The 13,354-nt window shown below is 61.9% G+C and overlaps 1 protein-coding gene across 9 annotated transcripts in view; it reads right to left on the bottom strand.

The window, feature by feature from the left end:
- Positions 1-1,691: 1,691 nt before the first annotated feature.
- Positions 1,692-13,354, bottom strand: part of DCTN1 (dynactin subunit 1) — a 77,813-nt gene continuing 66,150 nt past the window's right edge. For 4 of the 9 annotated variants that reach the window (XM_019554476.1, XM_019554507.1, XM_019554517.1 and 1 more), the window contains 11 exons: positions 11,776-11,937; positions 11,322-11,453; positions 10,683-10,811; positions 10,130-10,272; positions 8,877-9,043; positions 7,273-7,290; positions 6,343-6,476; positions 5,181-5,370; positions 4,125-4,204; positions 3,638-3,727; positions 1,692-2,398 (listed from right to left, as the gene is read on the bottom strand). In XM_019554476.1, coding sequence (XP_019410021.1) covers positions 2,261-2,398; positions 3,638-3,727; positions 4,125-4,204; positions 5,181-5,370; positions 6,343-6,476; positions 7,273-7,290; positions 8,877-9,043; positions 10,130-10,272; positions 10,683-10,811; positions 11,322-11,453; positions 11,776-11,937 — 1,383 coding nt within the window. In that variant the 3' untranslated portion in view covers positions 1,692-2,260. The remainder of the gene's footprint in view (positions 2,399-3,637; positions 3,728-4,124; positions 4,205-5,180; positions 5,371-6,342; positions 6,477-7,272; positions 7,291-8,876; positions 9,044-10,129; positions 10,273-10,682; positions 10,812-11,321; positions 11,454-11,775; positions 11,938-13,354) is intronic. The other 5 variants (XM_019554500.1, XM_019554533.1, XM_019554493.1 and 2 more) reach the window with 4 other exon arrangements.

Below are 13,354 nucleotides of genomic sequence, written 5' to 3'. Positions count from 1 at the left end.
CCCCTCCACTGGCTAATGGGAGCGCGAGACCCGAGAGCAACCAATGGTAGAACGATGTGAAAACCCGCCCTTCCGCGCCCGCGGCCAATAGGGCGGCGAGGTAGTTATTCCGGTCGCGCGTGACGCCAATGGGAGGGGCTGAAAGGCCGTTCTGAGCCCGCCCCCAGGACAGCGCCTTTTGGCGCCGGAGCGCGGGGTTTCCCGGGGAGCGCCCAGGGGCGCACGTGGCCGGGAAGAGGGAGTCCCGCCACCGGGTGGGGGGGTCTGGGCGCTGCGGTGCGCGTGCCGCTGTCCCGGGGTCGGGGCGGTGCTGCCTGCCCCTCCTCCCCTTTCTGCCGCACGTGGCAGGGGCGTTTAGGGCGCTGGTGCTGCTCCAGCCGGGTTGGGGATGGGGATGGGCCAATGCTTCTGCTGCACCGACCCCGCAGGGTCTTGCCCCCGTGCCCTGGCTCCGCACGGGGGCAGGAAGGGATTTCCTCCGATCAGACTAATAGCACTGGGACGTTTCCCCTTCCTCTGCAGCAGGGGCACAGCCTGGTCTGGGCACGCTGCAGCACCCGTGACCCCCCCCCGGTATCCCGGGCCGGAGGGCAATGCCTGAGGCTGTGCCCTATCAGACACAGGGTTTATCTGGACAGGGCTGATGCTGCCTCAGGCTGGGCTGGCTGGACATGACCCCGCGGCTCTGGCACTCTGCGATCAGCGCCGGGCCTTTCTCGATACAACTGAGCACAGAAGCCCCCCCGCCGAGGCACCACCTCTGTAAGGCGAGCAGGCCTGGCCGGAAGCCCCTGGGTCCCATCCCGCAGGAGGTTCGGCTGCACCAGAGCCGGTACACTGCTCTGCACAGCCAAGGCCTTGGGGGCACAGGCTCTGCCGGGGCGTGGGGGCCGACTAAGGACTCAGGGAACAAAAAGGCAGATTCAAAGGAAGAAAGGAGCCAAAGAAGTTGGGGAGGAAAAGGCTGGGGGTTGCTTAAGGGAAGCTAATGAGGCTACACAAATTAAACAGGGAAGGAGCTAGAAAAGCCCAAGCTTGGCAGGACGCAAGCTCCAGGTACCAGGGCGTGCAGCTGCCCTTTGCCAGAAACAAGCTGTGGGTGACAGACTGGGGCGGCGGCACCCCCACTGGAAACTCACAGGCTGTAGGAGGGAGCCTGGCGCTGGCTCCGGTTGCAGGCGACGATCCCCTCGGACCGAGCACGAAGCAGTCGTTCTCCGTGTCCCAGCCAAGTGCCAGGAAGCTGGCAGCAGGCAACGGCCTCGGAGAGCACCCGGGCCTGGGCAGCCTGACCGCCAAGAGTGACAACAGGCAGGAGGCACCCCAGGGCAACACGGCCCCCCAGGGCTGGAGGCACAGACGCCAGATCGTCCCTCGTTTGGAGCATGGGGCTCAAGCCCTGGCTCTGCTGGGACCCTGGTGTGGGGACCCACCCAGCCCCATCCAGTGGGTGAAGCACTGCCCCTGCCTGGGGGAGCTGGTGCTGTTGTCCAGCCCCACGGGCTCTGCCCCCCTCAACCCAGGGGCTTGGACCAAAACCAGCTGCCCCTCCTGCCACATCAAGGCACGTGCCCATTCCCCCTCTTTCACGGCCCCTGGAAGGGCCGAGCCGCGCTAGGGGCCTCGTAACCGGCTGGAGAGCAGCTGCTCCTGAATGGGAGGCAGAAGGAGGGAGCCAGGCCTGGCAGGTGGAACGGGTGAAGCTTTATTGGTTTGAGAGCTCTAGTGCTAAGGGGGTTACAGGAGGGGAGCGCTGCCGCGGGTGGAGGCAGCATGAAGCCAGCATCTGGCTGGGCAGGGTCTGGATGGGAGCTCCCCTGGGCAGTGTAGTGTTTAGAGCCAGAGCCCCCCCCCCCCCAACGCAACACGCAGGGGAGGAAGCTGCAGCCCAGCCCCAGCCCCTCCGTGCCACCAAAGCCTGACCCAGAGCGCAGAGCCTCTCGGCCCAGCCCCACATCCCCCGTGCACGGGTCTGGGAGCTGAGGGGGATCCCTGGACACCCGTGCATGCAGGGAGGAGCTGATGGGGGAGGTGCGAGAGGGCCGTGCAGGGGGAAGCTGCGGCTCTGCCCATTTCCATACAGAAGAAAAGGCAGCCGCAGTGTTGGCCTGGGGGGGGGGCGTGGGAGCCGCAGCGGTCACGGTAAGTCGAAGCCAGCCCTGGCACAGGGAGGCCAGTGCTAGCAGCGCCAGCAGGAGGCTGTCCCGCTCGGACGGGGGACGTGCAACGGGCCTAGGTCTGTCCCGGCCCAGCTGGGTCCCTAGGAGATGAGGCGGCTGTGCAGCGCATGCAGCTGCTCTGGCGTCAGCACCAGCCGGTGCACCTGGCCGTGGCCAGGTGCGCACGGGAAGGACACTTTGCCGATGTAAACCGTGTCAGCTGCCGCCTCCTCCTTGGCCTGCAAGACAGGAGAGAGCGGAGGTTCAGGGCGGGCCACACTCCTCCAGGCCAGCCCCAAGCCCCAGCAACTGCCATCCTCCGCACAGAGCCCAGGACGGTGGGGGCATCTAGCCCAGCCCCTGACCTGTGCTGATCCAGCTGCCAGGAGGGAGGTCCCCCTGCCCCAGGCTAGACAGCGAGGAGGTGGCTCCGGAGGTCCAATCCTGGCCTGCCTTGCTGCCTTCTATGAGTCCTGCCCTCTGCAGCGAGGGAAAGTGGCTCCGTCTCTTCTCCAGGGCAGCCCGCCAGATACACAAAGGCTGCAGCCTTGTCCCCTTCTACCCAGTTTCTCCCCAAGCTGCACATGGCCTCACCTTCTCCCCAGACACCCGCTCCCAGCTCCTTCAGCACTTAGAGCCCAGAGGTGGGCAACAAATGCAAGGTAAGGGGAGAGCTGGGCTGGAAGGGGCCTTGCCAGGGCACTGGTCCAGCCCCTGCTCCAGGCAGAATCAGTCCTGACAACCCTCCCAGCCAAGGGGCTGTGCAGCCTGCTCTTGCAAACTGCCAGGGATGGAGACTCCACCGTGTCTCTAGGGGCCTGTTCCAGTGCTTGACTCCATCAGAGCCAGCATCTTTCTCCTCATCCCCAGCCTCAGCTTCCCCTGCTGCAGCTGGAGGCCATTGCTCCGAGTCCTGTCCCCTGCAGCCACAGAGAAAAGCCCATCTCCAGCCTCTTTGCCATCACACTTCAGGGATTCGCAGCCTGTGATCAAACCCCCTTCACAGTCTTCTCTCCTCCAGACTCAATCCCCCCAGCTCCTCCACCCTGTGCTTATCTGTCCTGCCTCCCAGACCCTTGATTGTTTTGGTTGCTCTGTGCTGGACTTCCAGCCTGCCCACATCCTGCCAGGCCTGGAACATCCCCGTCTTTAAACTAGACACCAGTTTAGACCTTGCCAGCACCAAGCGAGCAGCACCGTCCCTCCCCTCCTTCACACCTAATGCTGCAACTCGTGCGGCCCCAGAACTGCACTTGCTTTTTGGGCACCTGCAGCTGTGGATCCTCCAAACCCTGCAACGCCTCTGCAAACACTTCTCTCCCCGCAGCCCCGCTCGCCTGACTGGTCTCTGGCTGACACATTCTTCAGGCGCTGGCAGAGCCCCCAGCACAGACCACCTCAGTGCGGAGGCAGCTGTGCTCCCTCTATGAGCTCCAGCCTGCCAGCGTGACCTCCCCCACCAGAATGTGGGCTCCTACCTTCAGGAAGGATGAAGAGGGGAAGGTGGCAAAGTCGGTTGGGATACTGGCTCCAGGGTGCTGCAGGACTGTCTCCTTCATCACTTCGTCCTGGGGGAGGGAGAGCAAGCCAGCGTCACCCCTCTGGAGCTGCAACTCTGGCACCCAAGCAGCCCCCCACCCCCACTGGCTCCTGGGCACAGCACCCCGAGGAGGGGCTGGGAGAGCTAAGCCATGCCCCATCCTGCCCCAGGAGCTGCCCCCGGCTGAACACGTGGGCCAGGGCAGGCCCCATGTGTCTGGGCACGTCTCCCCTTCCCATCGCAGGCCCGAGGAAGGTTTGTTCCCGGGAAGGGCTACGATCCAGTCTCCCATCAGGCTGGGAGGACTGAGTGGGGCAAGGGCTGGGTCAGTGGTACAGGATGCGAGTCCTCCAGGGATGGGGTGGGGGTCCCTGTTCACTGCCCAAACACCAGCAGATCCCAGGGCTGGGTCAGGCCTGCATTACCTTCAGCTTGTCGATGGTGTCGCTCAGGGATTTCAGACGGGCCGTCTGCTCCAGGAGCTGTGCCGCTGGGTTCCCCGCTGCTGAGGGGGAAGAGAAGTGAGGAGGCGCCTGCACCAGGGCCCCAGCCTCATCCAGCGATTCTCCAGCCCTGCTGGCCCAAAGAACCTGACAACTCGCCCCGTTACTCCTAGCGAGGGCCTGGCCCGTGAGGAGCTGCAGGGACACTGGACACCCTTTCCTTCACGACACTGGAAGCGGATGGAGGCTCCAGTCATGAGCAAGCTGTCGGCCGACCCACTGTGTTCCCTCAGCGCCCTGCCCACCAGAACCATCCCTGCATCGAGGGGCTCCTGGGGCACTCCCAGAAGACAGACCTTGGGGGGCTTCAAACAGAGTGGGGGGGTAGAGCTAGTCCCGCACTCCTGTAAGAACCTCGGAGCTGCTCTGGACTGGGGCAGACTCGGTCTCCCCGTCACGCAGTGGCAGAGAGTAGAGGCTGGAATGGCAGCAGCAGAGTATAGGAGTGGTTGGGGCAGAGCAGGGCTTTCCCCTGTTCCTCTCCCCCTGTAGCCTCCAGCACTGAGGTCCAGGCAGGGCTGATGTAGAGGCTGTGCCCCTCACTGCCTGCTCCAGAGCCACTGATGCCCCTTTGCTCCAAGCCCTGGTGAATCTGGCCTAGCTCTCAGCTTCCCTACATCTGGGGGCAATGAGTTTCACCCTTTAATTACACAGTGCAAGAAAGAACTTCCTGGTGTTGACGGCCTGCTCGTGCCATGCTGTGCCCCCTTGTTCTTACCTGGTGAGAGACAGTTGATAATAAGTCCCTAGTGACTTTCTCTTCCCTTTTCATGTCCCCCCTCCAGCGTCTCTTTTCTACCCTGACCAGGCCTGGCCTCGTAGTTTCTCCTCACATGGAAGCCCCTCCATAGTGTTCATTGTCCTTGCTGCCCTTCTTTGCACCTTCCCTATGACCCCTGACACCATCCATCCCCAGCACAGGAGGCTGCAGCCCTGGACCCCGCGGAGGAGTAGCAGTGGGGTCCCATGTGGACCTACCTGACTTCTTGCGCGTGATGTCCACCACCCTGGCATTGGCGCTCATCTGATAGAGGGTCTCCAGCAGCTGGTTCGTCTTCCGGTACAGGGAGCCAGAGGCCATCTCATCTCCTTGCCGGTCTTTGGGCAGAGAGAGCTTTGGCACGTGCAGAGGGGGTAGCCCCGCCAGGTCTGTCTTCATCTGCGTGCCCTGGGAAGCAAGGGGCAGCGGCATCACTGGTGGGGCCAGCTTCCCCTGGCCCCTAGTGCCCGACTGTGTGGTGCAGTCTCTGCCCTGCTGGAGGGCAAAAAGGGGACCAGGCCCTTCCCCAATCAGTCAATGACACAGGACAAGGTGGCAAATGCAAGGACCTAATGCTCCGTCTCCAGGACACCATCTGCACAGAGACCTCTCTCCACCCCTTCCCAGGGGGAGGAAGAGCCCCTGCCTTATACCCCGAGAGCCTGCTCTTGATTAACACAGCCTCCTCCCAAGCCAGCGATTCTCAACCAGGCACCCTCGGTGCTACAACCTGCATCAAAAGGGTAGCACTACTAGGAGCACAGAGAGGATTCACCAGCTAGGCCCAGAGATTATAGAAACCCACAGCTAGGATCTCCGAGTTCTCTGCAGCAGAAAAACAGCCCCTGGAGAGAGCGAAAATAGAGCTGGTGTTTCCCAAGCAGGCGCAAGTCTATCCAGGGGTCCCTCGAGTCAAAAAAGGTTGAGATCCACTGCTCTAGGCAAGAGAGCCCTGGGATATCCCTGCCCTGCAGACCCATGGTCTCCAGAATCGCTGGTCTGGGCCTCAGCAGCTACAGAGGCAGGTGGACCCTGGCTCCTGGCTCTGTTCCAGGGCGTGACACCCACACCCTGTCTCTTACTCCTGAGACACAGGGAACTGCAAGAGGGTGTCCTGGCCGCTGGGGCTGTGCAAGCCCCTCTCAGAAGAGATGTGGGAGGCTTCTCAGCTTTACTGGCCACCTGCTTTGGGAGCCCCTGCGGCTGCTGCTTTTCGGTCCAGATGAAGCCGAGCCAGCCTGGCCCTGGCCCCCGCTTGGATTTTCCTACCCCAGCAGGCTCCTGGTATTCCTCAGAGGGAGCGAGAGCTGGTTGGGGCACAGGACTCTGTTGCAGAGCCTGGGCCCAGCCAGGCACATAGGAGCCCACCCAGCCCCTCACCTTGATCAGGTTATTCTCGTTCTTGAGGTACTTGATGGAGAGGCGCATGGCATCAATCTGCTGCAGCAGGAGGGGCGAGTCCTTCACCTGGATGGGGCCTGAGCCCCCCACCATGGCTTGGCCGGCGCTGACACCTGCACGTGGGCAAGAAGGGCAGTGCCATGAGGGGGAGGGCAGATTGGCTGCAGCTGGCTTGTGGCAGGACAAGGGGAAGAGGCTGCTTGTGTCAGGGTGCAACAAGAACCACCCCCCCAGGCACTCTGCGCCAAGTCCGGCATAGTCCACCACGCCAGCAGACTGAGGCCCCAGTGGGTCACACTTGGACAAGCAGATGGCGGGCAAGGTAGCTGGGTGTGAACGGCATGGCACTGAGCCCCACACCCCGCGCGTCATGGCCCAGGCGAGGCTGGACAGAGCTGCCCCTGCACCAGATGCTCCTGAGGGACCCCCCTCCCCATGCAAGAGTGCACGATCCCCATCGCCTGCCTGCCTCCCTGCCACTGTGATTTTCATAAGAACATAAAAATGATCACTGACAGGCTCAGACCCCAGGTCTGTCATGCCCAGTCTCCTGTGCCACGTAGAAGCACAGAGTGGAGGCTAGAGGGACCAAAATGATCAAGGGTCTGAGCAGGGATTTCCCGTTTCTCTCTCCCATGCAGCCTCCAGCCTTCAGGGTGCAGGCAGGTCTGATGCAGAGGCTGTGCCCCTCACTCCCTGCTCTGCATGCAGATCTTCCACCTTGAGCTGTGGGGTGCTGGGGCCAACAACAGCTGTCCCTGGACAGGACCCTGGATGGACCTTACAACCCACTCCAGGGCCCCATGCTCAGATGTTCATGGAAACCTGCCCCCTCTCCATACAGGCCCCTTTTGGGGTCCCAGGGGTGTGGAGAGCTGACGTGGGTAAGCAGGCTGGGCAGTACCGTACCTCTCTGCTGTTCCTCTGCTGGACAAGGAGGGGAGAAGAAAGCAGAAGAGAGAGAAGAAGCAGAAGTGAGAGCTGAGGAGAGAGGCTCAGGCGCAGCGCTGGCTAGAGAGGCCAAAGAACAGCCCAGAAAAAACAGCCCGGTCCCACCCACATTCGCTCCCTGCCCGAGGGCTCGACAGGTCTCGACCTCGCAGCCCTGTGACAGCCACAGCCATGGTCACTGGCTTGTGTCACCCAGCGCAGCTTTGCTCAGAGGCTGGATGTGGGGCTTGTCTGGGCTGGTTTGGACAGGGCTGATCCTAGCTCAGGCAGGGCTGGGACTGGATGTGACCTGCAGGGGTCCCTGCCAGCCCACATCTCTGTGACTGATTCAGTGCACGCTCCGAAAGGCACCAACACAGGACCTGAGCACCAGGGCAGGAGAGTGGGAGAGTGCAGCCAGTGCTTGCAGCAGTTACCATGGGAGCCCGTCTGACCAGGATGAGCTGGCAACATCCTGGGGGTCCCTGTGAAGGGCTGAACTGCTCCCCACTGCCCCCAGCACTCCCCTCTCCCAAGACTGCACACCAAGTGGCTGCCATGACTGTCAGCTGCGGCTTGAGGAGGGACAGATACCAGAGGGCCAGGATCCCACAGCTTGCTCTGTGCCTTGGGGAGCATCCTTCCCCGTCACCCCTGGGTAGCACATGGGAGCGTGAGCATGAGGCACTGCCTGGCAGCAAGGACAGCTGCCCCTGCATGCAGCCGTGAGCAGAATGCATGGACGCGTGCTGCCTGAGAGACTGGGGACCCTCCCGGCACAAACGCAACACCTCTGGGAAGCAGGGACACCGTAGTTCTGCTGGTCACCCACAGGCCAAGTGAGAATCGCTCAGGGTGTTTCAGCTCTATGCAGCTGGGAGGCAACACTGGCCTGCCAGGATGGGCACGTTCAAAGGGAACTCAGGGAGCCCGTGAGATGGCCCCTACCCACCACAGCACATGGCTCTGCTGACATCCACAAAGGCCAAGAGAAATGCATGGCCTCTTTGGTGCCTTGTTGGTGCAGCCTCCCGGCCTGGGGATGCTGCTTCAGCAGCAAGGAAGGAGCCCAGTCCCCCAACAAGCACCCAGCCAACTGGCCTCACACTTTAGCACTGTGGGGCAGGCTCTCCTGTCCCCCTGCAGGGGTGGGGGCAATGCCCCCAGTGCAGCCCAGGGAGCAGAGGGCTCTGAGGCTGTGACTGTATTGCTTCCTGCCCCACCCAGCAGGCCCCAGACCCCGGGATGAGGTGGGGAATACCCAGGGGCCCCTTGTGGCTGAGGACACAGCTTAAGAGTGGTGCTGGGGGCCTCTCCCGCCTCGTCTCTGGGCTCAGTGGGTACAGAGAGCAGGTGGGTGAGCCTGCTCAACTGCGAGACAGACAGCTAAGCCCAGTGCAGAGCAGGGAGGGGCTGCAGCTGATGGGCAGGGCCTGCGGGCTTCCTCTTCAGCAGGGTCAGGGGTTCTCTCTCTTCCAGGGCTCCGCACCCTTGGCCTTGTGCTCCTGCCCCAATGTCCAGGCACCGTGGGACAGCCGTGGGAGCTCACCTATGGGCAGGGGGTACATGGACAGGGCACTCACCCCCCGTGATGCCGGAGACGATGGAGGCAATGCCGGAGGCGGGTGCGCCGCGCAGCCCCTCGATGGTGCGCTTGGACTGGTTGTTCAGGCGCTGCTTGAGCTCCAGCTTCTCTGCCTCCAGCTGGTCGATGTCCGCTTGAAGGGCGTCCATGGTCTCCTCAAACTCCCTGCAGGGGGGACACAGCCATGGGCCCACTTGACATGTTCCCAGCCTTTCTCCAGAGAAGTCCTGGCCAGGCCCCCTGCCCCGATTATGCACTCCTGCTGACCCAGCAGAGGGGTCCTCCAGTGACACGTGGAGCCCATCCAGCAATCTGTCACCTCGCATATGGCTGGGTCACCCGCCCCCCCGCCGCCTCCCATTTCTCCCAGGTCTGTCAGGCAGACATGTTCCTTTCCCTGCGACTTCCAGTTTACTTGGTAAGACTGTGGAGTTCACATGCTGCAAGCTAACACCTGTGTCAGGCAAGAGGCGGGCAAAGCAAAGCCCTGGGGCATGCAGGAAGCACCTTTTGCCCACGCCTTCCCTAGGAGAGCACTAAAGACACAGCTCCTCTTAAGAACTGCCCCCAGGCCCAGCCCCGCCCAGCCCCTCCCTGCCAGTGACATTTCAGGGAGTATTTATGCCTCCCCCAGAGGCACTGGTGCTGCTGCAGCCCAGACTGGGGATGGGGCTGGGTTGCGCCAATGCTCCTGCCGAGGCCAACCCCACAGGGTCCTGGCTGGAGGGCCTTGCCCCTGCACTCAGGCTCAAACCAATGCTGCACTGGGACAAGAAGGGATTTCCCCCCTGCTCAGACTGGTCCAGACTGGGGGGTTTTGCCTTCCTCTGCAGCGGGGGCACGGCCTCGGCTTGGGGAGCATTTATGAATCCCCCACCCCACCTCGGCAGCCGCAGGACATTGGCAGCCATGGTCCTCCTGCTTTTCTAGGGGTGGGGGCAATGCCTGGAGCTGTGTCAAGGCTGAGGGTAGTCTTATGTAGAATTTAGCTGATGGGTTTGTCTGGGCTGGTTTGGACAGGGCTGATCCTCCCTCAGGCAGGGGGTGGACTAGATGTGCCCTCTGCTGGTCCCTGCCAGCCCCACAACTCTGTTTTTCTATGTCCTGGACCTCCGCTTATCCCATACTACACTCTGTACTGACCCAGAGCTGATCCCAACTGTGGGTGCAGAGGACCTGGTCCACGGCCCTTCCCATGGCAGGTGCAGCCCGTTAGCCCCACCCAGCCAGGACAGTCCTGCCCACACTTACTTCTCCTTCTTCTTCAACAGTGTCTGGGTCTCATCCAGCTTGGTCTGGATCTTCTCCACCCGGTCGTCCGCATCCTTGGATGCGCTGTCCAGCTTCTTCTCTAGGAGACTGAGACGCACGTTTGCCTCGCTCAGCTCCTCGCCCTGCGGGGGGGAGGGAGAGGGTTGGAGGGGGTGCACTCAGGCCCAGGCGGGAGAGACAGCACGAGGAGAAGGGACTGCAATGCCTGGGGAACCTCTCGTCACCCCCTGCTTTCCTGCTCATGCTCCACATGCAGCCCATGACCGCACATAGCATCACTAGCACCTGGGAACGGGTTACATGCTTGCAACAGCTGTCTCAAAAGAAAGCCGGTGCAGGTCCTTCATGGCTGAGCCCCCAGGCAGCTTGTGCCCCCCACTGGCCTCTGAGCAAGACCAAAAGGAGGCAGAGCCCAACAGGCAGCGAGCCAGAAGAGCACCGGGAAGGGGGAGCGGGGTGCCCAGAGGAGGGAGACTCTGCACTGGCCCTCAGGTAAGATGGAGGCTTGGCAGCAGGCCAGAGCTGAGCTCACCTTGATCTTGAGTGATTTCTTTAGCTCCTTGATGACTGTCTCCCTGTCCTCCAGCTTCAGCCCTAGCCCCTCGGCATCCGTGATCTCTGCCCGCAGTGCAGCTGCCCGCAGGTCAACAGGGGGAGCAGGCTGCAGTGGAAGCCAAGGGTGGTCAGACAGTGCAGAGCAGGGGGATAGGGGCCTCCCTGGGAACGTCTCCTCAGACCTGGGCCCTGCAGACAGTTGCCTGAACCCGCCACAGCCCAGCCCAGCCCAGGGGGGTTGGCTCAGTGTGGGGGCAGCGTCAGAGCCTCCATGCCCCTCGCCATGCTGGATGCCACATGGCTGGGGCCACTCGCTGACAAGAGCTGTGAGCACTCACGCAGCCCCAGTCCACCCAGGCCAGGCTTAGACCCTCAGCATCTCCCTGCTGCTGCGAGCACCCCTTCCCTTTTCACAGGGCACACTGGCCCCCCTTCAGCAAAGCCGAAGTCTGGAAACAATGCACACCGCACCTCCCTCAGTCCTTCCTCCCCCATACCAGGAGGGCCTGCAGTTTCACCTCAGCCAGCCCCAACCCCAGGAGACCCTCCCCATGCCAGTGCCAATGGCACATAGCCCTTGCCCAGGGGAGGAGGGGACAGGCCCAGCCCTGCCCACCTTGATCTGCTGCCGGTCGGCATCGTACTCCCCCTCCTGCATGGCAGTGGCCATCTTGTTCATGGTGGCGATGAGGATGCTGCAGGACTGCCGCAGGCACTCATACGGGTTGATGCCCTGGGCACCGTAGATCTGCAGGGATGGGGAGAAGGTCACCCTACTTCCTGAGGTGCTCCTGTGCCGATGGCACTGCTACCACTGCAGCCATGTGCCCTGCTGTGGCTGCTGCCCTCAGGCGGGCCACAGGGCACAGAACACACCCCGTCCAAAGAGGGGGAGGGGAGACATGACAGAGAACAGGTGGCAGGCGGGTCACTGGCAGGTCCCCAGTCTCTGCTCGTGTTGCCCAGCTCACTGTGAAAGGGCTTCCAAACGGGGCACATGGAGACCCAGCATCTCTCAAGCGAAGGGGTGGCAGGTCCCTGGAGGTAGGGGTGTGTGGGGAAGCTCCCACCTGCTCGCTGGCTTTGAAGGCCAGGTCTTCCAGCTTCACAGCCAGCAGCCCTTCGTTCTCCGTCAGGGGGGCAATCATCTGGGCCCCTGCGGCTGCCACTTCCTGCAGCACGGCGACCACCCAGGTCAGGTGCTTGCGGCAGTCCAGGAGCGTGTCCGACACCTGGGGAGAAGAGCAGCACACAGCCATTAGGGAACCCACTCTCACCCGGTGTCCCCAGCACAGCAGAATGGTAGCTCTTGCTCCCCAGGTCTGCCAGGTGCCCCAGCTGCACACCTCCCCTCTTGCTCTATCCCTCTGCTAACAATCGCTGAGAACAGCCTTACAGGAGTCGCAGCTGGCAGGGCAGCAAGGCCTCAGGCTGGTAGGACGAGGAAGCCCCCTCCCCTCTGGCCTGGCCTGCTGTGGCCCTTGCCTTTGCTCTTCCCAGCTCTGTAGCAAGCTGGGCACGGCAAGGGTTGGTGTCTGCCTGCCAGGCAGGGACTTTGCTGCTTTCCAGGCCCCATGAAGGAAAACTCGGTTATCGGGAGAAGTTATCACTTCTTCTCACAGTGACGATGTTTGACAGAGGCCAGCATTGGTGCTGGGAAGCAGAGTCAGAAGCAGAAGCCAAGGCTCTCCTGACTGCTGGCTTTACACTCCGGCCACCAGACTCCACTCCCACGGCCCTGCCTTTCCTCTCACCCTCCCCTTCTGCGCATGCCTTCCCACAAGATGCAAGGCGTGCCAAACTCTAAGGTCACATTATCTCTCCATGCTCCAGACACGACTATTGAGAAGCTGCCCCAAGATGGACATATTTTAACTGACCTCAGTGCAGAACTGCAGAACAAGAAACCACCCTCAGACACAACTGCATCAGCCCACAAGCCCAAGGAAGACTGCGAGTTCCTGGTTACCTGGACTAGCTGCTTACTCAGGATCCCCCACGGTGTCAACTGCCTCATCTCAGCCAACCTAATCCAGTCCACCCTTTCCTCTCTCAGCTGGGTCCCCTCCCCATCTCTCTTTCTGTACTATAGAAAACCCTTTCTGCCACTCCTTTCATAGCATCTGAAGCAGTAGATGGCTGCCTAGGAAAGCTCCAACCTCTCTAAACCAGTCAGTCTCCAAGGTGCTGCCCTTCCTGACACCAGATGAACAGGCCACCACCTCCCCTTTCAGAGTCATAGAAAAGTGGGGCCAGCAGGGACCTGCAGGGTCACATCTAGTCCAATCCCTGCCTGAGGCAAAATCAGCCCTGTCCAAACCAGTCCAGACAACCCTAACCTAAACTCTTCATCAGACTGCCCTCAATCCTGACACACAGAGACCTAGCACCCTGGCCTACTGCAGGTAAAGCAGGAGGACCACAGCAGCCAACATCCCGCTTCTATTAAATGTTGTTAATGGATGCCAGAGGCTGAGGCCCTGCCCCCACTGCAGAGGAAGGCAACTCCCCCCAGTCCAGAGCAGTCTGAATAAGGGGGGGGAATCCCTTCCTGCCCCCAGTGCACAGTTTCATAGTTTCTAGGGTCAGAAGGGACCTGAGCAGATCATCAAGTCCGACCCCCTGCCATGGCAGGAAAGAGCACTGGGG

This window comes from Crocodylus porosus, unplaced genomic scaffold (genome assembly GCF_001723895.1).
Source record: "Crocodylus porosus isolate Cpor-Errol unplaced genomic scaffold, CroPor_comp1, whole genome shotgun sequence".
In the NCBI taxonomy this organism is placed as follows: Eukaryota; Metazoa; Chordata; order Crocodylia; family Crocodylidae; genus Crocodylus; species Crocodylus porosus.
The sequence above is the reverse complement of the archived record's forward strand: the minus strand, read 5'-3'. Positions and strand labels throughout refer to the sequence as shown.